Source organism: Galleria mellonella, unplaced genomic scaffold (genome assembly GCF_026898425.1).
Source record: "Galleria mellonella isolate WM207_F2 unplaced genomic scaffold, CSIRO_AGI_GalMel_v1 utg171, whole genome shotgun sequence".
NCBI classification, from domain to species: domain Eukaryota; kingdom Metazoa; phylum Arthropoda; class Insecta; order Lepidoptera; family Pyralidae; genus Galleria; species Galleria mellonella.
The window spans coordinates 839,608-867,318 of NW_026442014.1; the positions used below are offsets into that span (position 1 = coordinate 839,608).

The 27,711-nt window shown below is 38.9% G+C and overlaps 2 protein-coding genes across 2 annotated transcripts; one reads left to right on the top strand and one right to left on the bottom strand.

Moving 5' to 3' along the window:
- Nucleotides 1–5,338, top strand: LOC128200201 (uncharacterized). The gene is made up of 4 exons (XM_052892828.1): nucleotides 1–139; nucleotides 1,942–2,056; nucleotides 3,084–3,173; nucleotides 3,702–5,338. The coding sequence occupies exons 1-4, from the start codon at nucleotides 49–51 to the stop codon at nucleotides 3,781–3,783; spliced, it is 378 nt and encodes a 125-aa protein (XP_052748788.1). The 5' UTR covers nucleotides 1–48; the 3' UTR covers nucleotides 3,784–5,338.
- Nucleotides 4,495–25,116, bottom strand: LOC113509486 (nodal modulator 1). The gene is made up of 18 exons (XM_052892824.1): nucleotides 24,915–25,116; nucleotides 24,444–24,830; nucleotides 23,652–23,811; nucleotides 22,224–22,472; nucleotides 21,394–21,562; nucleotides 19,762–19,974; nucleotides 19,258–19,339; nucleotides 17,784–17,980; nucleotides 16,369–16,547; nucleotides 14,701–14,871; nucleotides 13,484–13,663; nucleotides 12,504–12,690; nucleotides 10,923–11,134; nucleotides 10,034–10,224; nucleotides 8,841–8,981; nucleotides 7,651–7,756; nucleotides 6,923–7,288; nucleotides 4,495–6,456 (listed from the first exon to the last, which is right to left on the bottom strand). The coding sequence occupies exons 1-18, from the start codon at nucleotides 25,055–25,057 to the stop codon at nucleotides 6,199–6,201; spliced, it is 3,591 nt and encodes a 1,196-aa protein (XP_052748784.1). The 5' UTR covers nucleotides 25,058–25,116; the 3' UTR covers nucleotides 4,495–6,198.
- Between the last annotated feature and the right edge of the window lie 2,595 nt (nucleotides 25,117–27,711).

Below are 27,711 nucleotides of genomic sequence, written 5' to 3' on the forward strand. Positions count from 1 at the left end.
CTTTATTATAAAAAAAATTGGTGAAGTGAAAACAAGATTTCAATAACAATGGCGTGCGTGAAGATTGTATCGCTCGTGCTGGTGATAGTGGCTTGCGCCAGTGCTAAACCCAAACCTTTGGATAGTTCAGAACACATTGGTACGTTGCAATGTTAGTTTTAATTAAAGAATACTATAATATAACAGAGAATGCGCCGCCCCTTCCTTTTTTTGGGGGGAACGGAATTGTTAGTAATGGGGGCAGATAAGCACCATTATTAGCAATGTACCCTGTCAGATCGACCTTCACGTGGTTCCCTGGAAACCATCATGGCTAATTCTAGTTGAATTCGTCAGGGCTAACTGACCTGCTTTCATCCTCATCAGTCATCTGTCACTGGCGCATGGCTAGACATTTTTAACATTTCCCTTCACTGCTCTGCACCTATTGATCGTAGCGTGATGAAAAGTATACGATTGCAAAAATTCTTACCATTTAAGACAAGGCTTACTTTGGCACAAGCTCTACTGTTATCTCTTCTTGATTATGCCGACATATCCTACCTTGATGCAACTGAAGAGCTTTTAAACAAATTAGAGAGATTACAGAATTTGTGTATACGTTTCATATATGGTCTGCGTAAATATGATCATGTCTCCGCTTATAGAACAAAATTGAATTGGCTGCCAATTCGAAGGCGTCGAGACTTTCATATAATGTCGTTTTTATATTCCGTTCTATATAACCCTACTTTTCCCTCCTATCTTCGTGAACGTTTTGATTTCCTAGTTCCCCATGACGTGTCCTCCCGTTCGACGAAATCTCTTATCCTCAAACTCCCTTCACACTCATCTACGCGCTATAGTGGATCTTTTACCGTCCATGCTGCTAGATTGTGGAATTCTCTTCCCATATCTATCCGTGAGAGTCAATCCCTAAATATTTTTAAGAGTAGACTTAAAGAGCATCTTCTATCTCTATGAACATATATTTATTTATCTATATGTGTAGGTATATTGTATGTATATGTGTATGTATATGTAGGTTTATGCATAGATGTAGGTATATATTTATGTATATGTATGTGTGTATTTGTACTATATAATATAATCTAATTAATTTAATTTTGGCTATTTAAAAATTGTACACTGCTGTATCCGCTGACATTGATGCTCCTTTCCACTTTGGGTGTTGCTGGAAGAAAACTCTATCAGAGTTAAGCTCGCCTTTGTACTTTTGTTTACCTCTGTCATATTTTTATAACTAATGTGTACAATAAAGTATTAAATAAATAAATAAATAAATAACCTGTCCAGGAGTATGAAGAATAATTGTACCAAGTTTCGTTAAAATCCGTCGAGTGGTTTTTGTTTATATGACGAATATACAGACAGACAAAAATTGTACTGATTGCATTTTTGACATCAGTATCGATCACTAATCACCCGCTGATAGTTATTTTGTAAATATATTTCATGTACAGAATTGACCTCTCCACAGATTTATTATATGTATATTAAATAAGTATTGATAATTTAATATTGATTAATTAAGTATTGATTGATTATATAGATGTGAAAATGTTCTTTTTATTATTACTAAAATATTTTTTTTTATACAACTTAGAATGGCAAACAAGCTGACGGCCCACCTGATGGAAAGTGGTAACCGTCGCCTATAGACATGAGCAGTATCATGGACATAACAGAGTATACTGTTTCGCCCATGATACCCCGCATGCGTTGCCATTCCTGAGGACTCAGGTGTTATTCCTCTGTACCCAGTAAATTCACGCCATATCCCACCCTTCAAACTGAAACACAGCCATGCAAACACAATTGCTTCACGGTTGAAACACGAATGGGACAGAGGTACCTTTTATAGAGGTATAATTTGCTTCTCATAATGTTACGATAACTGTTTACATACGTATCGTTCACGAACTAACAATTTACTTCCAGAGTCAATGAACACGTTTTATAAAGTGCATAACGTGCAGAAGAGGTTCATCAACCCGTCGTTGACATCTGGCAGCTTCGACGACGGTGGATACGCCAAGATGAGGACCAAACGAAGGTTACAATAGAATGCAACCAATTAATCATTTTTATTCACATACGTCTGTTACAGATTCTTATGATACGTCACTTTATAATTATAATAATTAATATGTAAAATAATATTAATTTAAAAAAAATACAATAATTACATTTACTTCATTCATCAGAGGGAGACTTTGTACAAAAGTCGATTGCTTGAGTACCTCTGTCCCATTCGTGTTTCAATCGTGAAGCAGTTGTGTTTGCATGGCTGTGTTTCGGTTCGAAGGGTGGGATATGGCGTGAATTTACTGGGTACAGAGGAATAACACCTGAGTCCTCAGGAATGGCAACGCATGGGGGGTATCGTGGGCGAAACAGTATACTCTGTTATGTCCATGGTACTGCTCATGTCTATAGGCGACGGTTACCACTTCCCATCAGGTGGGCCGTCAGCTAAGTACACAGTTAAAGTTGTATTGTAAAAATAAAATTACAATACAATTCACATTAATACAATATACAACAAGGAGATATGCATCAAGGAGGAACATAATTTTAAACAGTCTTTCGACAAACTGACATGAAAGAAATATGAATGTGGAACCAATACGGTAGTAAACCCAGTGACAGCTTTAAGGATGGGGGGGGGGGGGGGGTATCGATTTATTTACTAGTATTAAAATTGACTTTATATTCCTCCCGTACAAAACACCAATTTCATATTAATACTAGCTGACCCCGTAAACGTTGTTTTACCACTTATTGCGAAATATAAAAATCGCGATTAAAATACTGGGGTTGATCGTAAAACGATGAAAATTTAAAGTTGTATGTATTTTTCAATGCTAAATCATATTAAAATAAAAATAAAAATAAAAAAAATTGTTAAAAAAAATAAAAAAAAATTTTTTAGGGGTGGGTCACCCTTACATTAAAAATATTACATTAATTACCCAATATGCACACAAAATTTCATGAAAATCGGTAAAGCCGTTTCGGAGGAGTTTGGTAACAAACACCGCGACACGAGAATTTTATATATTAGATTATGTTTGTTACAGTGAGAAGGACTGTGAGAAGCTAGCGCTGTGCAAGTTACACGCGCGCTCCGGACGTAGCTTCTTCGCCACGTACGCACTCTACTTCGTCAAGTGAGTTCGATATCATCAAGTGAATCATAAAGAATTAGGTCATAAACAATTCAAACAAACCCTGTCGAAGTGGCTCTTACAAAAGTGTTTCTACGCGGTAAGAGAATTTATTGATTATAAATGTGACAATATTGAAACATTGGGGGGAAAGGGATTATTAGCAATGGAGTTTTATAGCCCCATTGCTAGCAATATGCCCTGTTAGGTCGACCTTCACGTGGTTCCCCCTGGAAACCATCGTGAACAATTCTTGTTGAATTCGTCACGATGGGCTAACTGACCTGCTTCATCCTCACCTATCATACTTCACTGGTGCCCCGCCGGTGTATACCGATAGCGCGGGTGGGGTTACCATTACATTATCACCCATTAAAAAAAAAAAAATATTGGAACATTACACTTGACTGTCTACTGGTGGAACATAGGCCTTCCTTATAAAATTTTTTTTTTTTTTTTATGGATGACAATATAACGGTAACCCCGCCTGCGCTAACGGTGTTTGTTTCAGCAAACTTATGTTTGTTTCAGCAAAGAGAATGCAAAGCTATGGGACCACCAGCCACGCACCCTCGCGGACTGCGAGCGGCGGTACAGATGTTACGATAGATAAACGGTGCGCGCGCGCGCCCTCTAACGCAGGTTGCTGTTTTCGAACTGAGATATAAGAAAGCATATTGGAAGACGTCTCGCTTATATAGTATTATAGCTTTTAAGAAATGCTCGTTCAAGTCCAAGATACGTTCGTTTTTCTATACATGGCACAAATAGTAAATAATCTTGGCATCTCTTTATCAAATATACAAAAAAAATATGCCATTTCTATTTAATTATTTATTATGCAACTTAGAATTGCAAACAAGCTGACGGCCCACCTGATGAAAAGTGATAACCGTCGTCTATAGACATGAGCGGTACCATGGGCATAACAGAGTATACAATCATAGTCGTAGAATACTGACGGATCTATATATGTATTGTTTGTCAGATCCCTCAGTATTTTTTTTTATATACAACTTAGAATGGCAAACAAGCTGATGGTCCACCTGATGGAAAGTGGTAACCGTCGCCTATAGACATGAGCAGTACCATTATATACCTATACCCCCCATGCGTTGCCATTCCTGAGGACTCAGATGTTATTCCTCTGTACCCTGTAAATTCACGCCATATCCCACCCTTCAAACCGAAACACAGCCATGCAGACACAGCTGCTTCACGGTTGAAACACAAATGGGACAGGGGTACCCAAGCAATCGACTTTTGTACGACTATGACGACATGTTCAAGAATATTTATTTTTTTATATAATTAAACAACAATAAACAACATACCATTTTATTCTCACCCTTAAATAAGACAGAAATAAATCACACATCTCCACATAATGTAAATGCAATTCATAAATAAAAAACAACAAAACATCTATGTAATAAATTAATCGATCCACTTATGTACCGCAACTTTATATAATAAAAAAAAATCATTGGAAATAAATTGTAAAATAAATTACTATTTGATGTATATTTTTTAAATAAATTATATTTTATTATGAGGGTATTTAAAAATAATATTGTATATAATTAACAATAGTTTAATTCATTACTTCACCTGGGAATTAGGAATATGTATTAAAAAAACAAATACCTACATAATAATTAATTCACTCTTGCGCCACCTGCCCACTTCTATCAACTCCTTTACCCAAAGGTCGTCTGTAAGAGATTGCCCTAGCGATAAGACCGCCTTTTGTACTTTTATGTGTATATTTCAATCTGTATTTATGTTACTGTATTTCACTTGAATTATTCACTTGTCATTGTATATTTTTATTTATGGTGCAATAAAAAGTTAAATAAATAAATAATTCACATTTATAGATATTTTATGACCTGAATAAAATTCATTACAATTTATGTACTTACTTGAATTGTTCAATTTAATTTAATCTAGTGACTTTTTTAATAATTAAATAGCATTTCATAATTCATAATTATACTAATAAATTTATTTAAAACAGAATAAATTATTTTCAGTATAATCACAATTATAAAAAAAAAAAACTTCATAACATTACACTTGAATGCTATTTATTTTTATGTAAAAAAGAAATTTGTTCAAATTTATTAAAATATTATTATTGTTTGATTAAATGACTGTTTTTTTAACCTTCATATTTTATTTTAATTAATCTATATATTTCACAATATTCCAAAATAAATATCATGAAAAATACCAGTACAATACCATTGGCATGTATTTAAGGTTTTTAAGAAATATTTTAGTAACAAAATTAATACAAAATAGTTCTTTTCTCAAACATGCTTGGAAATGTGAGCATTATTTTGACAATCTTCTTCGAGATAAATCAAACTTGCCGTACTGGCCAGATACATGCGGGCACTCACGTATGTGTGCCTCGGCTACACCTCGGCCCACATTTGCACGTTCGTCCATCAATGCCTCAGTTGCTAACCGCTGCAGTAATGTACTATTACAGATGTCGACATCACAAAATCAAATTGAAACGAATAATATTAAATTTAATAAGTACAATAGTACTGACTGGTTTAAACAATTATTTTTCAGTGATATAGAATGGGAAACATGCTGACAGTACACTAGAATTGGGTACATGCAGATTGTCTACGTTAACATATCACGTCCCTCCAACTTCTTGATTACAATGTGTGACCATATACTGTTGTGGTACTCTATTTATGTTTGTGCTGGAACATCTTTAGTGGTGATCTGGTCAGAAGGGTATTATATTCCTTGGTTGAAGCCTTATAAATATTTTTACTGACATTTTTAATTTTTTGGATTTTGGAGGAACTGGAACCCCCCCCCCCCCAATTTATGTTCAGCAGTGGACATTTAACGGCTGATATGACGATAATGATGCCATGTTATCATAGACAATTTATAATCACAGTTACAATAAAATTAGACGAATCGAGAAATTGCTTTCGGTAGTCGCTTAATAGTACCCTCGTAACATAACAGCAAAGGGAAGGGAGCGACAGAGTTACACGAACTTCTTCTTGGCGGTCCTCCTGCCGGCGGCGTTGACGGAGGAGACGATGTGGTGGATGCTGGCGCGGTCCAGCAGGTCGGGCCGCGCGGGCCGCTCGGGCCGCTCGTGCCGCTCGGGCCGCTGCGGGCGGACCAGCCCGGCCGCCAGGCGCAGCAGCTGGCCGCGCCGCCAGTAGCCCAGCAGCAGCAGCGCCGCCAGCGGCACGGCCAGCAGCGAGCTCTGCCGCAGCTCCTGCTCCGAGCTCTTCACCTGCACGCGGTGCACACGCGCCACATGTACATTACCAGTACCATTGCTAGCAATATCCTTTGTCAGGTCAACCTTCACGTGGTCCACCTGGATACTATCGTGCTGAATTTCAGGTGTATTTTTTTTTATGAGTGAAAATGATATGGTAGCCCCGTCTGCGGTAAAGGGATGCGCTGGCGGAGCACCAGTGAAGGGTGATAGATGAGAATGAAAACAGGCCAGTTAGCCCATCATGATGAACTTATCAGGAATTAACCATGATAGTTTTCAGGGAGAACTGCGAGGAGATCGAGCTGGTTGAGTATATCGCTAGCATTCTCAGTCTCTATTAGTAACAATTCCTTTCCCCCCCAGAAATGTGGTGTTATACCACCATACCCAGTAATTTCACTACCATATCGCATTCTCCAAACTGTATAAAAATAAACTGTCTGTAGAAAATAAATTGAATAATCAAATTGCAAACCTTCGGCAAGAACTCAATGTAGAAATGCTTGAAGCGTCCGTCAGAGACGAAGTAGTGTACTTGATCGTCGTAGTGATGCGTGGCCTTGGAGAGCGTGGAGTCTAGGTGGAGGGTGTAGGTGGCGTTGTCGGCGAGCAGGCGGGGCAGGGCGACCAGCAGCCCGGGGTTGAGGTGGTGCGACAGGCCGGCGGGGTCGAGGCGCGCGGCCAGCAGGCTGGTGGCGGGCGCGGCCAGCGCCACCAGCCGCAGCCGCAGCGTGCGGTAGTGCTCCACCAGCGGCGTGTACACCACCACGCTCGCGTCCGTCGCCTGCTGCCGCTGGTGGGCTATCAGCACCACGTTCTCTATGTCCTTGTTGTCTTTTATCTGTAATTTTTTTTTTACAACTAAGAATGGCAAACAAGCTGACGGCCCACCTGATGGAAAGTGGTAACCGTCGCCTATACACATGAGCAGTATGGGCGAAACAGTAACAGAGTATACTGTTTCGCCCATGATACGCCCCATGCGTTGCCATGCCTGAGGACTCAGGTGTTATTCCTCTGTACCCAGTAAATTTATATGTATGTTATTTATATATTTCCTATTTCATATTAATATTGCTTTTTTATGTGCTCAGCACATTGCATCGTCCATAATATTTTCTGTTACTCCTGTCTACGGTGGACTAGTATATAACTCCATATGGTATTAAGCCAAGATATATAAATATGAGAAATTTGACCAACCTCGATAGTGGGTGGCGCCTTAACCAGCTTCAGTCCAGCCAACTCTGGATTCGAGGATTCCTTCAGTTCAATGGTGTACACACAGCCAGGCACTAGACCGCGGATTCTGTGGATTTATAAAATGTATCGTCAAACATACTGCTGTTAATGTTACGAGTGTTTTGTCAATAGATGACAATGATTACTTGGAAAATGTAAAGTAAAACAAACATATCTTTCTTAACCTATGAATTAAAATAGGATTGTGACTTAATAAATGCAGTGACATCAGTCATAAAATTACATAATAGTACATTACTGCAGCGGCCAGCAACTGAGGCATTGATGGACGAACGTGCAAATGTGAGCCGAGGCGTAGCCGAGGCACACATACGTGAGTCCATTAATGCCCAGTTGTGGCCAAGGCTTGTATAGTACTTTTCTCAAACAATGTGTGGAAATTAAAAACACAATTTTACTTTTTAAGTTCAATGACGAATAACGAACAATATTAATTTTTCACGCGCCATAATATTCCTTTGTTTTTTTTTTCCAATAAACAGTTTTTTATTTGCAGGCCAGTTCAAAATTTAAATAAAACCTTTCATTAGTTACCTCCTTGGTAGCCATGTTTCGAAGTAAAAGATCAATCCATTTTTAAATTACAGGACAGATATGTGTTTACATAGTAATTTATCTGGCCGCAAAACACGACAGATATAGATTTTCATACAACTTTTGCCGGCCGCTGCCCGCGTGTATCTGGCCAGTACGGCAATTTTGATTTATCTCGAAGAAGATTATCAAAATAATGCTCACATTTCCAAGCATGTTTGAGAAAATAAAATATAAATTTTCCATGAAAAAGAAATTATACAATATAATAAATAGGATTAAGTATTAAAAGGACCCCCGTTAACTTCGTAGAGTTATACTAGTTACCCGCCTCCTCCACCACTAAATATCACCTTGCACCGTTATAAACATTATCCCCGTATTGTGATAAACGTTACCCCCGCGTTGTGGTCAACGTTACCCGTGTTGTGGTGAGCTTTATCCCGTGTTGTGGCTAGCGGTACCTCGTCTTGTGGCGAGCGGTACCCCGTGTTGTGGTGAGCGGTACTCCTAGTTGTGGCGAGCGGTACACCGTGTTATGGCGAGCTGTACCCCATGTTGTGGCGAGCGGTACCCTGTGTAGTGGCGAGCGTTACCTGAAGGCGCCGTCGCTGTCGGTGAGCGCGCCCTCTGCCGGGCAGTCGCCGGAAGCGCGTGCGCGCAGCTCGACGGCCGGCCAGCCCGCGCCGCCCGCCGCCGCCAGCCGGCCCGCGCACGACCACGCCACGCGCCGCGCCCTGCCACGGACGGCTCATCACAAACACATTCAGACAACACAACGGCCAGTTTGTTTGTTATAATTTACTTAAATTAAGTTAGAAAATGAGCGGTCAACACACTCTAACCTATCCCATCCGATATTTTTGGATAGGACTGTCCATTTTACTAGCAATCGTCTCCAACGGGGGGAAATGGGATTGTTAATAATGGAGACTGAGAATCCCATTGCTAGCAATATACCCAACCAGGTCGCTCTCCTCACGGTTCTCCCTGAGAACTATTATGGTTAATTCCTGATGAATTCATCATGATGGGCTAACTGGCCTGTTTTCATTCTCATCTATCACCCTTGACTGGTGCTCCGCCAGCGTATCCCGTTAACGCAGACGGCGCTACCATACCATTTTCACCCATCAAAAAAAAAGTCTCCAGAACACTGTTAAAGCTAACACTGACTCTGCCTAATAGTGAAACGAATCGTTTGCGCTGTATTACGTAAAATTCGTCAATACGCTCTCGTGCAAACATGTGTCACACATTACAGCGACGAGGTAAACCCAACCGTATCCTGAAGCCATTACTATTTGGACTCGAGGAGCATTATGATGATATGTATACAGTTTCCTTCTAATAATAATAAGTCAAAATCATCTACGTTCCTATAGTAGAGCATAGTGTATTGGCACAGCTACTTTTTCTTTTATTATGCAACGTAGAATGGCAAACAAGCTGACGGCCCACCTGATGGAAAGTGGTAACCGTCGCCTATAGACATGAGCGGTACCATGGACATAACAGAGTGTACCGTTTCGCCCATGATACCATTCCAGAGGACTCAGGTGTTCTTCCTTTGTACCCTGTAAATTCACGCCATATCCCACCCTTCAAACCGAAACACAGCCATGCAAACACAACTGCTTCACGGTAGAAATACGAGTGCAAAGTCTGGTAAATAATACTCTTTTAAAAAATTTGTGAGAAATATTGAAAATTGTTAAAACAAATCGACAGACAATTGCGACGTTGCCACATTTGGGTGAGCTGAAGTAATGTAGTGAATGTCCCTGACTTGAGCGTGATGCGGTGGTGGCGGCCGTCGGCGACGGCGAGGATGTGGTGCGGCGGCGTGAAGCGGTACTCCTTCATGTGCGGCTTGACGTAGTACTGCGCCGGCTGCAGCGCCGGGAAGCGCAGCGAGCCGTCCGCGGCCGACTGCGCGTTGCGCCGGTAGCTGCCGCCGCTCACCGACACCAGCGCGCCCTGCCGGCACGGGACAACGCTCAGCCTAACAGTACAACACCCATACCGTGCTCCCGGCATACAATACGGAGTTTATTACATTTCCCTTCAATGCTCTGCTCCTATTGATCGTAGCGTGATGAAAAGTATAGTATAACTCGCCCAGGAGTATGAAGAATAATTGTACCAAGTTTCGTTAAAATCCGTCGAGTAGTTTTTGTTTCTATAACGAACATACAGACGACAGATAGACAAAAATTTTACTGATTGCATTTTTGACATCAGTATCGATCACTAATCACCCGCTGATAGTTATTTTGGAAATATATTTCATGTACAGAATTGACCTCTCTACAGATTTATTATAAATATAAATAGATAAACTTATTAAGCCATTTACCAATACAAGTATTTGTACCAGAGGGAGACTTTGTACAAAAGTCGTTTGCTTGGGTACCTCTGTCCCATTCGTGTTTCAACCGTGAAGCAGTTGTGTTTACATGGCTGTGTTTCGGTATGAAGGGTGGGATATGGCGTGAATTTACAGGGTACAAAGGAATAACACCTGAGTCCTCAGAAATGGCAATGCATGGGGGGTATCATAGGCGAAACAGTATACTCTATTATAGGCGTATATAGGCGACGGTTACTACCTTCCATCAGGTGGGCCGTCAGCTTGTTTGCCATTCTAAGTTGTATAAAAAAAAAAGTATAGCGACCTGTAGCGGCGTGTCGTCGGTCTCGTCCCGCAGCTCGACGGTGATCTCGGCGAGCTTGTGCGCCGTGATGACGCTGTCGTCGTCCGGGCCCTCCGGGCCGCTGAACACGTACGACTCCTTCTCAGCCACGATGGTGTACTTCTTGGACGCGTCTAGGGGGCCGAACTTGTATGTGCCGTCCTCTGTCGTTATTTGCACTAGTTTTAAGTCGTCTGTAATAGAATGAATTATGTTTTAAATATATTTCCATATGTTGCTGACTTGGCATTTATATAATATTTATAATAGGGCAACACTAGGGAGGCGGCCATGTTGTTGAGAATTAAAGCAGCTGTCAAAAGTACGACCCAGTCTTTTACTGATATTTAATCAAAACAAAGTCGCTGTCACTGTCTGTCCGTCCCTATGTATGCTTAAATCTTTAAAAATACGCAACGGATTTTGAAGCGGTTTTTCTTAATAGAGTGATTCAAGAGGACGGTTTATATGTATAATACATGCATAATATTGTAGAGAAACACTGATAAATTTAGAGGTTTCTAATATGATTTCGTAAATAAACATATTTTTTAGCGCTTAAATTGCAAACGCTGGCTGGAACCCACGAGATAAATGAAAATAATGTACTACAGTATTGTACACCTTAAGAAGGTCAATAAAAAAGTCTGTGATGGTATATATCTATCTCTTAAGGATAACCAACAATAATCATTTCTTATCCTTTACAATTTATGGGGAAAATTGGCTTATTTATGAAGTGATTTTAATCAATACAGCATTATTTTTTATCCTATTAAATATTTTAAATATATTGTCCTTTTAATATAAATCAATATGGTATTTTATAGCAGGTAATTTAAATGAATATTTCCGAAGATATTACGGATTTAAAGTGCAAGGATATAGCGGTGCGGCGGTAACGGCTGAGCCGGCGGCGCGTGATTATAAATAGCACGTCGTAGGCCGCGTTTCGCTCTAAAGCACTTTATCATGTTTGTATTGTCTAATGACAAAAAAAAACTGTAAACGTTGTTTATAAGGAGATTTTTTAGTGGGTAGGTGTATTTAGTATCAGCATTGCATTCGAGCGAAGCCGGGGCGGGTCGCTAGTTTTTTTTTAATGGATGAAAACTGAAATGGACACCCCACCTGCGCTATCGGGATACGCTGGCGGGGCACCAGTGACGGATGATTGGTGAGGATGAGAAGGCAGGTCATCGCGTCATAGCCCATCGTGATGAACTCATCAAAAATAACCACGATGGTGTCCAGGGAGAACCGCGTCGAGGTCGACCCGTTAGGGTAGGCTGTTAGATCTCGATGGACTGACCTCATCAAAACGGCCACACAGAAATCTATTGTGGAATGCTCTCGCTCGGCGGCGAACAGAAGTAGATGGAGACATATTGCGAGGACCTCAATCGCGAAGGAGAGCCTCACCGACGATCCACCGTCATTGTGAAAACCACGACCACTCTGCCAAGAGTGTACGACTGAAGAGAGAGAGAGTTAGATCTCGCTACTGGCAATCCGTGCGGCCGCGGCTCGCTAGTTAGTAATATAGTGATACTAGGTGCTGACCGGCGCTGAGCGTGACGGCGGCGCCGGCGACGGGCGGGCGCAGCGCGCCGGCCAGCGTGAGCGCGCGCGCCGCCCGCAGCGTGAGCGCGGCGCCGGCGCCGCCGCACGCCGCGCGCGCCGCCAGCCGCGCCGCGCCGCCCGCCACCACCAGCCGCCGCGACCGCGCCTCCACCGACCACGTCTCGCCCTGCGCACCACACCACGCGATCACGCTACACACGCCTCGCCATCCGGCTCCGGGGACCAAAACACTCACGATTCGTACACGCAATATTACGATGCAATATTAACAATTCATTAATAATTATTATTGAAACCATAAAACTGTTACAGATTACTAAAATAGGGTTGTATACAACAATTTCAATTTAAATTGGGGGGTATCATGGGTGAAACAGTATACTCTGTTATGTCCATGGTACTGCTCATGTCTATAGGCAACGGTTACCACTTTCCGTCAGGTGGGCCGTCAGCTTGTTTGCAGTTCTAAGTTGTATAAAAAAAAAATACATAGATAATATTAGTGTCGGATTTATTTAAAAAAAAAAGTCTACTACTATTACAAATAAATGCTAATTATTGGCGAATGTTATTATGTGGCAAAAAAATCGCACTCATGTTAATATGCACTCTTTTAATTATCAATTTATTAAAATAAATCTTTTACTGATTTTAACTCTATATTATTAAGACAAATTTTACATTTTGGAGTAACTGTGGTAACAAAGTAACTCAAAATTCATAACATACAACAAAGTGTAAAAAATTATTCTCTACAAAATTACTCTATCTGTTTAAAGTAAAAAAAAAAAAAAACAACTTAATAAAAATACAAAATTACTGTGAACTCTATTAGTCCTGTATACAAAATATGAACATATCAAATTTCATTTATTCAGTTACAAGGAAGGAGATCAGAGTTACCGCCAAGATATAAATACGGGAAAATAATTGGTAAATAAATATATGTCAGCACTGACCTCGGCTAAGTAAAGCGTGTGCTCGAAGACGTAGCCGCCGTCGGGGTGCGGACGCGGCTGCAGCGGACCTGCAGTGGCAGTGCGCGAGCCACACACGAGATGCAGCTGCACATCGTCAGCCGGCTCCGGCGCCAGCAGCCGGACCACGGCCGCGTGCGCCGCCGCCGTCAGACGCAACTCCTGGACACATATTCATTTATTCATTAGTACCTATATGTGTACATGGCGGACTTAATGCTAAAAGCATTCTCTCCCAGTCTACCATAGGGAAGTGTCAGAATACTAGAATGCGGTACTACTAATTATTGATATACATACATACTAAAATTACATTTTTTTTATACCACTGAGATGGCAAACAAGCATACGACCCACCTGATGGTAAGTGGTTACCGTAGCCTATGGACACCTGCAATACCAGAGGTATTACGCGTGCGTTGCCGACCCTGAAGAAACCTCTTTACCCGTCTTTTGAAGAACCTCATGCTGTAGGCTCTTAGGAAAACCTTGGCAGAAAGCTCATTCCACAACCTGAGTGTTCGTGGGAGAAAACATCTCTGAAACCGCGCAGTACGCGACCATTGAGGCTGTAGGACATGAGGGTGAACTCCCTGTTGATGGCGAGCCGTACGATGGTAGAAAATAGCTGTGGGCAATCATATTGAACAATTCCTCTGAGCACAATCCATTGTACAGGCGGTAAAACACGCAGAGTGAGACAAAATCTCTCCTAAGACTTAAGGGTTCGATACCGCTTGTGAGCCTGGGATCAACGACAACTCTCATAGCTCGTCGTTGCAACGAGTCGAAAGGTTCAAGCCGGTATCTAGGTGCTTCGGCCCATAAGTGACAGCAATACTCCATATATACACATATATAACATCGAGGTTTTCCCAAGAGACTACAGCATAGGGTTCTTCAAAAGGTGGGTAAAGAGGTTTCTTCAGGGTCGGCAACGCGCGCGTAATACCTCTGGTATTGCAGGCGTTCATAAGCTACGGTAACCGCTCACCATCAGGTGGGCCGTATGCTTGTTTGCCACCTCAGTGGTATAAAATATATATATATATATATATATATATATATATATATATATATATATATATATATATATATATATATATATATATATATATATAGTATATTATACACGCAATTGAAAATAAAGTATTTCCTATTGTCACACGTGGTATGGAAATTTCTAGTCAAAACCGAACCTGTGGTTGGTGGTGGGCGGCGGCGAGGGCGGTGTAGTGCGGCGGCTGGTAGCGGTGGCAGCCGCGCGGCGTCAGCTGGTAGCGGCCCGCCGCCGCCACGCACTGCACGCTGGGCCCGCGCGGCACCGACCACACGCCCTCCACCTTCCCGTCCTCGCTCTTGTACTCCATCTGTGGACCGCTTCGCTCTGTACCTGCACCTCTTTACTATGCTACTGTACTATTTACATTAGGGGACAAAGGGATTGTTAGTAATAGGGGTCAAATAGCCCCACTACTAGTAATATACCCTGTACCCTGTGTGTGTTGACTGTGGGGGGACAAATCGGAATCCATGGAACACTTGATGTGCACCTGCGATTCGTTGGCAAGTATGCGTATGAGTCTATTGGGAACGGTTTATCCAGAGCCACGGGACTACAGATATCTTGAACCGCGGGATATCGTTAGGGTAACACATAGGATCTATGAAATGATGGTATAAGGCAGGGGGAAGCACGAAAGATCCGTATGGGTCGACGTGCATCGGCTTAGATGACCCCATATGCGAAAAATAAGATAAAATAATATACCCTGTCGGGTCGACCTCCACGTGGTTCCCCCCGGAAACTGTCGTGGCTATTTTCTAGTTGAGGTTGTCAGGATGGGCTAACTGACCTGCTTTCATCCTCATCAGTCATCTTTCACTGGTGCCCCGCCAATGTATACCGATAGCGCAGACGGGGTTACTATACCATTATCATCCATTAAAAAAAAACATTTACATTACGAAACTTCATGCATCGTGCATGTACAAACTACGGTCTGTTTTAATAGAGCTTTTTTTTTATTTTTTTATAAAAAAAAAAATGAAAGCTCGATGAAAATGTAAGGATTGACCCAACCGTAAGATATAACCAAAAAACAGCTAACTATTCTATTCTAGAGAGTATTTCTGTGACAATTTCCAATATAATTTGATTTACTTTTCATTAAGTTGTATTGAAACAAAACAATTTCGTAATGTAAATTTTCAGTTTATGAAATAGATCTGATGTGATGACGTAACATCAAATGGTGATGAATGACACTAAAATCAAAAATTTTATTTTATTTGTATTTTATTGCACACACTAATAATACATGTACACAATAATAGAAAAAATGAGCTTCCAACCAAATTTAAATAAAATCTGTTCATCAATTTGAACGTAACTGTGTGACAAGCTTCTAAAACACCTTTACTTTTGCATTTTATAACAACTGTATTCAGAATAGAATTCATTTCATTTTTTTTTATTGCAGCATTACCTCTTCCGCATATAAGCAATAGAAAGACAATATATAAAGAAGAAATAAAGATATATATATATATATATATATATATATATATATATATATATATATATATATATATGTGTATATATAGGTATGTAACTAGACTCCAGAATCAATAACAGAAGTGCATTGCGACAGCGCATTTATATGAGTATTTAACACTTGTTATAAAATGGACGCCTTGGATTCGTGACACTGATGGGTATTTCATAACGAACCATTATATCTTAAACATAAGTGGCATAATGTACTGATACGCTATACGAATGCTACCGACACAGTATATTAGCTGACAAGAGAACAAGCTACAAAGCTAGTATGGTGGTGTATGGTGCGTAGTGTGTAGCTGACCTCGATGGGGTGGTCGAGGTGTAGCCGCAGCGCGTAGCCGACGTGGTGGAAGTCGGGCGCGGCGGCGTGCGTGTGCGCCAGCTGCAGGCCGAGCCGCCGCCGCCGCCAGCACAGCGCCTCCGCCTCCACAGACACCTCCACGCTGCCCGGCAGCACCTCCGAGAACTCATACGCGCCGTCTGTACAACCACAACGCCGGAAACAACTTTACTTACTTCAATGCCAATTTATTTAAAAAGATAATGTATACTTGGCTGAATGTAAATAGTTTATATATATATATATATATATATATATATATATATATATATATATATATATATATATATTTTTTATTGGTGATAATGGAATGGTAACCCCACCCGCGCTATCGGTATACACCAGTGGGGCACCAGTGAAGGATGATAGGTGAGGATGAAGTAGGTCAGTTAGCTCATCGTGACGCAGTCGACAATAATTGTTCACGATGGTTTCCAGGGGGAACCACATGGAGGTCGACCTAATAGAGCATATTGCTAGCAATGGGGCTGTCAAACTCCATTGCTAACAACTCCTTTCCCCCCTAGTTTTTATGATGTAAAACATTTCCTAAACAAAAAACAAAATGTTAGTTGTTTATCTATACTTATAAAAAATATATAGAGAGGTCAATTCTGTACATGAAATATATTTCCAAAATAACTATCAGGCGGTGATTAGTGATCGATACTGATGCCAAAAATGCAATCAGTAAAATTTTTGTCTGCCTGTCTGTCTGTATGTTCGTTATAGAAGCAAAAACTACTCGACGGATTTTAACAAAACTTGGTACAATTATTCTTCATACTCCTGGACAGGTTATAGTATACTTTTCATCACGCTACGATCAATAAGAGCAGAGCAATGAAGGAAAATGTTGGGAAAACGGGAGGAGTTACTCCATTTTTAAGCTTCCGTCGCCTGTGCAGCCTTAATGGTCATTTTTTAAAATGTAAAGACGTCCACCCGTGCGACGCCGGGACAGGCCGCTAATGTTAAATAAATTTGCATACTATCACGTTGTCAGCTAAGCACGAATGTTCTTTGCCTAATGTAACATCTTAGACTTTAGCGTGTTTAAATAAATAAAGATTATACTATTATGCTAATCACAATGCATTCTCAATGGGGGGAAAGGGATTGTTAATAATGGAGTTTCACAGCCCCATTGCTAGTAATATGCCTTATTAGGTCGACCTCCACGTGGTTCCCCCTGGAAACCATCGTGAACAATTCTTGTTAAATTCGTCACGATGGGCCAACTGACCTACTTCATCCTCACCTATCATCCTTCGCTGGCGCCCCGCCGGTGTATACCGATAGCGCGGGTGAGGTCACCATTCCATTATCCATTAAAAAAAAAGTAAAGGTACCACCAGGTAACGTGTTTGACTTACTTTTAGCAACAGTAGTGAGCGGCTGGCCCACGTAGCCGCCGTCGACGGACAGCGCTCGCAGTGTGACTGTCAACGATGCACAGTCAGCGGGCACTATGCAATTTATCTTTCCGGTGAGCCGACCCTTCAATTGTGAGAACACGATGCCATCTACTGGCGCGTTGACTACCGACACCTTTTGAGTGAGTGGGTAAAATCTGAAAAGAACAAAAAAACATTTTAGAAATAGGTACATAAACTGTACACAGGAGGGGACTGTAATCCGTATAAATTCCTATTTACTGGATTATAGGCAATAACTATAAATTTCCTTGCAATATTAAAAATAATATATATATAATATAATAAGCTCCCCCCTCTCCTTTCCCACATAAGTCCCTTATTCCTTTCATTCACCAATTTCCTTTACGCATTTCGGTTCCCTTCCTTTTTTTCTCAATCCTTTCCTCCATACCACAGGTGGCGGAAACCACCAACAGATGCATTCCCAAAAACGGTTGACATCAGGCAGGTGGCCGGTCGTAAAACTAAAAACCAAAACTTTTTGTAATATGGATAAAACCATATGCCGACCCCAAATGATTAGGACAAGGGAAGATAATATAATAAGCTCCATCTATTGAGTTCCATTTTAAAACTAAAATAACAGATCAATGATAATCAATCAATAATTTATCTATTTGTATAAGTTACATTATAGTTGTAAATGTTCTTTATTATTGCACCACAATTGATTTGTTCACTAAAACAAGAAGTCACTGACTTCTCAAATATAGGTTTAATTAAACCCGGAAATCAGGGAATTCTAAATTTAAAAGCTGTATGATTTATGCCAATAAAGATACATTACTACTATTCTTTAAATTTTACTAAAATTCTCATCTCCCCTCTTAAGGAGAGGAGATGGCAACTAACCCCCGGCAGGAGCACAATCGGCCGGTGTTCAGGGCCCCAGCGAGAGAAACCGGCGTACAATGCGGGCAGTATCTATAAGCATTACCTTCTGCATCGTTCGCGGGAGTGAATTGCTTCGGAATCTCAACCGTCTGAGATGTTGTTCCAGACTGGTTGGGATAAGACCGTTCACCGACATAACGATTGGAATGATTTCGGTGAACGCCACCCCCCACATTTCGGTCACCTCGTGAGCCAGGTCGAGATATTTTCTCTTTTTCTCGGTTTCGGCTTTCACGAGGTTCTCGTCATACGGTATAGTGACATCCACCAAAATTATTATAATTATTATAATCTATAAACAATTCTATCAAATGATCATTACTTGATTTTTAATCATTTGGTGAATTCTCAAGAGACGAATATGTTTTATGATTATTGATGTTCAAAGTTACCCCTGGGGTAATTTTGAACATTAACAATTTATCTATTGTAACATGTCATATATGAAAATATGAGGTAATTATTGAACTGTATTTGAAATAATTAAGAGATTCTATTATGTAATAAATATACTCACTGCAAACCATCTCTCTGTTCTTGTTCGCTGACATCCACTTTGGCTGTATACACGCCGGGCGGCAGGAAAGTGCACCATTTACCTGGATATAAAACCATAGTGTTGTAAATATGCACAATTAATTTAATAATATAAGGATTGTTTTTTTAAGGCATTATGAAAATATTTTTTTAGTTTACTTGTGTATTTTTTTTCATTTTACATGATATCTTTGACAATTCTGAATCGGTTTTGATAATAGTGTTTACATGTGATAGTCCCATGACTTGGTTATTTGTGACAATTGAAGTTTTATATCACACATAATCAGCATTATTTATTTAGGATAGTTTATTAAGGATTCCGAATGGTCCCGGAACTAGTCGAGCGTTCTCGACTTAATTACAAATAAGTTACATTTAAATATAAAGTATAAAGTAAAATCAACTGTTAAATCCGACGATGTCATACTTCAGCAAAATTCAGCAGGAACAGTCTTAAAAAGAGACAAGTGGTGGTGGTTACCGTCGTGTGCGGTGTGTGCGGTGTGTGCGGTGTGGACGTCGCCGGCGCCGGTGTCGGGCGCCAGCAGCACGCGCCGCGCGTGCGCCGGCGACACGCCGCCGCACACCCGCCAGCGCGCCGCCGCCGCCGCCGCCGCCGCCGCCGCCGCCGCCGACACCGGCGCCGGGCCCGCCGCCAGCACAGACAACTGCCGCGCCTCCACTTCGCACTGCTCTGTAACACGCGCGTGGCACCGCCTTAAACCTTCGTCTACTGCACCCTACTACAGCCTTACATTATATATATGTATATATATATATATATTTTATACAACTTAGAATGGCAAACAATACTCATGCGTCGCCATTCCTGAGGACTCAGGTGTTATTCCTCTGTACCCTGTAAATTCACGCCATATCCCACCCTTCAAACCGAAACAGCCATGCAAACACAACTGCTTCACGGTTGAAACACGAATGAGACAGAGGTACCCAAGCAATCGACTTTTGTACAGTCTCCCTCTGATAATATACATTCAGCCTCAAAAACAGCTCAACTTTAATAAAAGAAAAATAACACCTGAATCCTCAGGAATGGCAACGCATGGGGGGTATCATGGGTGAAACAGTATACTCTGTTATGTCCATGATACTGCTTATGTCTATAGACGACGGTTACCACTTTCCATCAGGTGGACCGCAGCTTGTTGGCCATTCTAAGTTGTATAAAAAAAAATATAATCTAAAACTACATCATATACAATCCTAGTATTAACTCATATTAACAGACCAAGACAATAAGTCACCTATACCTATATACTTCTCTATCCTAAATAGTAAATGTATACCAAATTTCATAATAATTGGTTAAAATTGTTGAAACAGTATAAAGGTAGCAAACAAACTAATATGTTACATGTATATATCTATAACTAATAACGCAACTGTTAAAATATTTGTAGTCTAGTGTTATTTAATTCATTATAATTGTTACTTCTTTTTTCGCACTGTATGACAGATGAAGCAACCATCATTGCACTCAACCATTCATTCCAAACGTCCATTCACCTCTAACCATTATTGTAAATAAATTAAAAAAACACCTTACTTAAAGGTTATAGGTAGATAGATAAATATATTTTTTTTTTGCATTACTTACAGCGCACAAACAGCAAAAGACACAAATGCAAAGTGCAAAAAGATAAAAAAACATACATGTACAAAAATTTCAAAAAAAAAAAAACAAACAAAATCAGAATGCATAAAATTAGTAACAATATTTTTTTCTTCATGCGTGCGCCACAGTAATACAAAATGGCCACAACTCAGCTTTTCGCTTTGCCCTAAAAAGAGCAAAACACTGATATTCTGTTGTGGCCAATAGTGAGCCGCGAAATACCACTGAAAAAAAATAATAAAAAAAAAAGAAAGAAATGTAGATCAAATACATTGTGTATTGCTTGTAGGTTACCTGGAAGAGATAGCTCTTAGTGATATTAGGCCGCCATTGTTTTCTCAGTGTGAACATTTCTTGTAATTGTTTGTATTTATAATAGGTTTACTATTGTAATCTTATTGAGGAAACAATAAAGAGTATCTATTTATCTTCAAACAATATTCACAAATAAATCAATAATTTCTTAACCCAACTCACCATGTTGAAATTCCAGTGTATAAGTGCCGGGCTGCAAATTGGGCAGCGTGTATTTGCCAGCGGCGTCGGTGGTGGCGACCGGCCGCTCGTCCAACAACACGCGGACGCCCTTCAGGCCGGCGCCGCCCACTGCGGCCAGTACCGTGCCCACCACTGTGAATCCTGTCACCTGTGGTACATTCAATTACATTTTCTATGCGACTTGGGACAATAAAGAAGCTGATGGCTCACCTAGTAGAAAGCGGTAACCCAAAATATTAATTAAAGAAATAATTTGTAAAATTTTAAAACAATAACTATTCTTTGTGTAAATTTGGTAAAACTATAAAATAATGAAATACTCAAAGCAGTTGCATGACCAATTTTGATACAAACTAAATCAACCCGTCATAAATTCATTATTTTTCTAGCTAGGAAATCCCTGAAGATATATATAAGAAAAAAAAAAAATACAAGCCAATTTCATTCAAAATGTTGTATGGAAAAAGAGAACACACTTGTTAATGTTTCCTTTTCTGCCGACTTTAAAAAAAAGAATGTTTGTTACCTCTTAACTCCATCAGTTTTAATCCAACTTGGAAAATTATTCTTTATCAGATAAAATATATATATATAAATATATATATATATATATATATATATATATATATATATATATATATATATATATATATATATATATATATCTTTATCAGATACTTAAAGATTGGCCCTATAGAAATTTTATGAAAATCTGTTAAGTAGTTTAGCTTTTAAATCAAAATAACTCTTTTAGCCACTATCGAAGTAATTTGTAAATAAATTTAAATTAATAAAACAAAAAATCTAACCTCAAAGGCATCTTTGATATACAAGCTGTCGTGTAGCACAGAGAATGCGACTTTGTCCGGCTTCACATTGTATGTAACAGACACTTGTCCCGGCGGTGTGTTGAGGACTACCAGCCTGTACTCCCCAGCGGGAACAAGTCCAAAGCTGAACTCTCCCAATGTGTCAGTCACTGAATGGCATATGGGTGCATCTGAGACTCCTTGCAGTAGAGCAGTGTTGCAACCTTCCACTCGAAACTTGGGATTTTGCTGACAAAAAAATATAGATATAGGTGAAGAGTGTATACAATGTATTATTACCAATTATGTACCATCCTTTTTACCACATTTCAAACAAAATAAAGTTATTTGTATTTGATAAAAAAGATCTTAGAAAAAAAAATATATTTAGTAATCTATTGGTTAATTATCATTACTTTAACATATTATGTTAGGCATGGGATCTTACCCCATAATATAGGAATATTAACCTACTATTTCCATGGTGACCATGGTTAGTAGTTTTATTGTTAATTTCCTTCATATGCATAGCTATCCTCTAAAATATTTGCTAGGATCGTCTAGTCATCTCTTGTTATACATTAAAGGGTTGAAAAGAAATGGTAATATAGGATCAACAAAAAAAAACTTAATTTTATGATGAACATGTAACTCAAATGTGTGGATGGGTTTGAATGAGATTTAATACACAGATAGACAATTTATGACACCCAAAGTGGTTTATATCAATGCAGTATACTCATAAGACATACAGGCAGTTTATAATTTTGCAGACTTTATCTTAGATAAAAAAAAAATACTTTTTTATATATACAGATACAGAAAGTATATCTCATGTAAGCAAATAGATTGATAAGTTACTATGAAAGGTTGGTTAGGTTTTTTAACATTAAACCTTCTAAGCGCGGTCAAATGACCATTCTTGATATTCAGTTTAAAAATTTTCATGTATAATGTTATTGTATCATCAACCATAAAGCAGTTGTGTTTGCATGGCTGTGTTTCGGTTTGAAGGGTGGGATATGGCGTGAATTTACTGGGTACAGAGGAATAACACCTGAGTCCTCAGGAACGGCAACGCATGGGGAGTATCATGGGTGAAACAGTATACTCTGTCATGTCCATGGTACTGATAATGTCTATAGGTGACGGTTACCACTTTCCATCAGGTGGGCCATCAGCTTGTTTGCCATTCTAAGTTGTATAAAAAAAAATTTAACTTATTGACTTTTCCCATAATATACATACAACCTATTTTTCAATATTTACAACTTACTATTATTTACTTATTTACTATCAGATTGGCTCAAATCTCTTTCTATATTAAGATACATACTTTATTTTAAAGGGGTCATTTGACCACTCATGGTAGGATTAGGTATGTATGAAATGTGAAATTAGTGGTAACAAACTGAAAATTATAATAACCTCTTTTGAATATAAGAGCACATAAACTCCACTTATGACAGAGCCAAATGATGTTATAGAACCCTTCACATCATAACCCTTTACAGCGAGGACACCCTCTGGAAGAACCGTGTTACCCTCCTTCACTTGCACTACAGCTTGTGCTGGCTCTAACTTCCATCTGAAATACAAATATTTTAATATTTTACAATAATCATTGTTTTCATGTAAAAAAAAAATACTTAACCCTTCTTTACATACTGGTGGAAATTTCCATCATAACAATGAATGCCTAAAACTTATATAAAAGAACAAGTTCACTTTAAGTTGATTGTGTCTGGATAATTTTTAATGTCCACTGCAGAAAAAAAAAACATAGCTGTCAAATGTATTGATTTAACCATTTTTCCTTTAATTTTAAACATGAATTATATCACTTTGATTACATGACTTTGATTTCACCAATAAAAAAAAATCATGCAAAGACAGGTTAAAAATATTAACTCATAATTTAAATATAATCTCTAGAACATATACAACGTATATAATATATACAACAATTTATGAAATACATAAAAATACTGTCAAATTAATAGTTTTCTTTTATATATTTTTACTAATGCAATAAAATAAAAGAGTGTGTTTTTTAATATACTAATTACTGGAACTACCAATCCAATTAAAAAAAAATTGCAAGTGATAGCTCATTCCTTGTGAAAGGTTATAGGCTATTCAATATCATGATATAACAATGGGCGAAGCCATAGAATACTAATAAGCTAGAAAAAAAAACAACACTACATAAACACATACCTTGGATGAGAAGCCTTCACAGTATACTTTCCAGGTATAACAGGGGTAAAATGGAAATCGCCGCCAACTGTGGTGAGCGTGGTCCTCACTTCCCCTTTATCATTCACCAGCTCAACTGATATGCCACTGGGGCCTTGTTTCTGACCTGCAGTTATCACTTTGCCCGTAATGCCAAAGCCATTGAAAAAGAAATTAATGTCCTGGCCAGTTGCACACTTATCAGATTCGCCATCTACCGTCACCTCCACTTGGGATGGTTCGAAACTCCATCCCGCCGGTGGATGTACCTTTAAAATATATTCTCCTTTTTCATACAACGGTAGGAAATAATACCCATTTGTTGGTGCGCACTCTGTCTTCTCCTTAAGACTCCCTGTTTTAGTGTACCTAGAAAACCAATTTTATTTTTAGTAATATAAAGGAAAATAAATCCAAATAATCTGATAAATGTAAGATGTTAGGTTAACTTACAAGCCTATATCTATTTTAGAAAAATCCAAACTAACATGACTCTTGACAAATCCACCGCATCCTATAATATCATTAGCGTTACATTGTGTAATAAAAATTAAAATAATAATTATTGAAATATATTTTTGAAGAACTAAAAACATTTTAGTTGCATATAGATAAGTAAAATAGGTAATGACAGAACAAGTTATCACTAATCACTACTTAGTAAGATTTGACACCGGCCTTATCTCAATGAAACTTAGAAATAGAATTGCATGTTACCTTTTTGTAGATAGTGACAACACAATGAAAAAACAAATTTATATCCATAGTATTGCATTACTATCTGTATATTCATAAATCCAAAATATTGATATCGACAATTGCCATTAAAAAACCTAGCTATTTATTAACATCAATTTTTATGAAAAACATGGACAATAAAACAATTGCCTATATTTTGACTGACTGACTGTGAGTAATGTAAATTCTATTTGGTACATTAAACAATAGTGGTAAATATTGTACCGAGGTAGCAGCATGTGAAAAAAATACGTATTAATTTTTACAGAATTGACTCCAATATTATTTATACCTTAGATTATCTATGATACATTTTATGTTGCTTATTTGATAGAAGCAGGTAGGTAGTTTTAAACTTAGTAATACGGATTACTAGTCCCATTGCTAGCAATATATTGTGTCAGATTGACCACCAAGTAGCCTCCTTAGAAAATATTATGCTAAATTCCAAATGTATTCATCACGATAGACTAACTGACTTGCCTTTTTATTCTCAACTATAATCTGTCATTGGTGGTACCCCGCCAGCGTATATTGTTAGCGCAGGTGTAGTTATCATTTCATTATAGTCTATTAAAAAAAATGCGACCGAGTAGTTAACCGACAAATCCAACTCGGCTGTGCAACGCTGGAGAATTCTCTTTCAAAATATTTTAAAGTTGGAAGACGAAGGTCTTTAATCAGTTCGTGTTGCCAGCGATGACTTATGGAACTGAAACATGATCCTACATAGTTGCTCGTACGCAAAAGCTTTAAACTACTCAGCGAGCTATGGAGAGGACTATACTTGGAGGAGGAAGAGAGCTTTGCATGACAGAATCCGAAACAAGAATATTCGTAAGACAACAAAGTAACAGACATAAACCGAAGGATAAGCAATCTGAAGTGGCAATGGCCTAGTTATGTGACTAGGCTTAGCTATGTAGCTTAAAGAACCAACAACCAATAGAGAATAAAATTTCTTGGCTGGCGACCCCGGATACGGGTAAATACAGTATAGGACAACCTTGGGGGAAAGGGATTGTTTTTTTTTTTGATGGATGATAATGGAATGATGGTAACCCCGCCTGCGCTATCGGTATACACTAGCAGGGCACCAGTGTGAGATGATTGGTGAGGATGAATACGCAGATCAGTTAGCCCATCGTGACGAATTCAATGATAAATTAATAACGATGGTTTCCAAGGGGAACCGCGTGGAGATCGACCTGGTAAGGTATATTAATAGCGATGGGGACTAACCTCCCCATTACTAACAATCCCTTCCCTCTAAAGGGATTGTTAGTAATGGACACTAAAAAATCCCATTGCCAGCGATATACCTAACCAGGTCGACCTTCACGCGGTTCCCTCTGGAAACTATTATGGTTAATTCGTGATGAATTCATCATAATAGGCTAACTGGCCTGTTTTCATTTTCATCTATCACCCCTCACTGGTGCCCCGCCTGCGTATACCAATAGCGCAGGAGGGTTACCATTCCATTATCATCCATTAAAAAAAAACTCAAAATAATCTATATTCGGTCGGTCTGGCCGGATTCCGTAATTGGCGACTGCCCTTAAGGGGACAGCTACTGATGTAGCTCACTAGTGCTTCGCCAGCATATCCTATTAGCGCAGGCGGAGTAACCAATCCATTTTAATCCAACGAAAAAAAATATAGGACAACCTTCTATTAAATGGAGTGACGACCTCAAGTGCATTGCAGGGAGTTAGTGACAGCGCAGTGGTTCATGAACGTTCCTAATGGCAGTCTATAGGGGAGGCCTATGTTTAGCAGTAGATGGATAATGGCTGGATCACAATGGATAACAATCGATAAAACGTAATCAATTAATTTAGTACTAAGCAATACTAAAACGTTTGTCTGCCACAGACAGTTCTTAGATAATAATGAATCATTATTATCTGTGGTCTAAACAGACACTAAAACGTCTGTCACGTGTCTAATAGCCTCCGTTAACGGTTTATAAGTTTTTATTGTTGATCCATCATCATTTTACAAGAGTAGCTAAAACTACGTGCTAGATAGAGAATTAAATCCATTACTATCGCCGCCTGTAGAAATAGAATGTCACTGATAAAGCTACTGTCTCTATTAATAATATGATCAACATGAGACAGTTCATGTTGATCATATTATTTGTTAACCGTATCTTCCATCAGCGGAAAGTTAATGAGTGAGAAAATTAACGATTGGTCTCATTAAGTCACGATAATAAATTAATAGATAATGGTGCTCATAATATTTAACTTTTTACTCATTTTAGTAAATAAATGGAGGCGATTTTGACGCATCATTTCTTTAAGCTTGCTGTTTAATATTTAAATTTGATTATTTTGCAAAATTATTGTTTTATAAATCATCATAAACCAAAATTATAACAATTTTTAATTCAATCTATTAGAAAGTTAAAATATATTAGTCCTTATAAAAAAAAGTTTTCACTATGGTACCTATAAAATAGAATTTTTAATTTTAGAGATCAATTTAGAGAAAAGGCATCTCA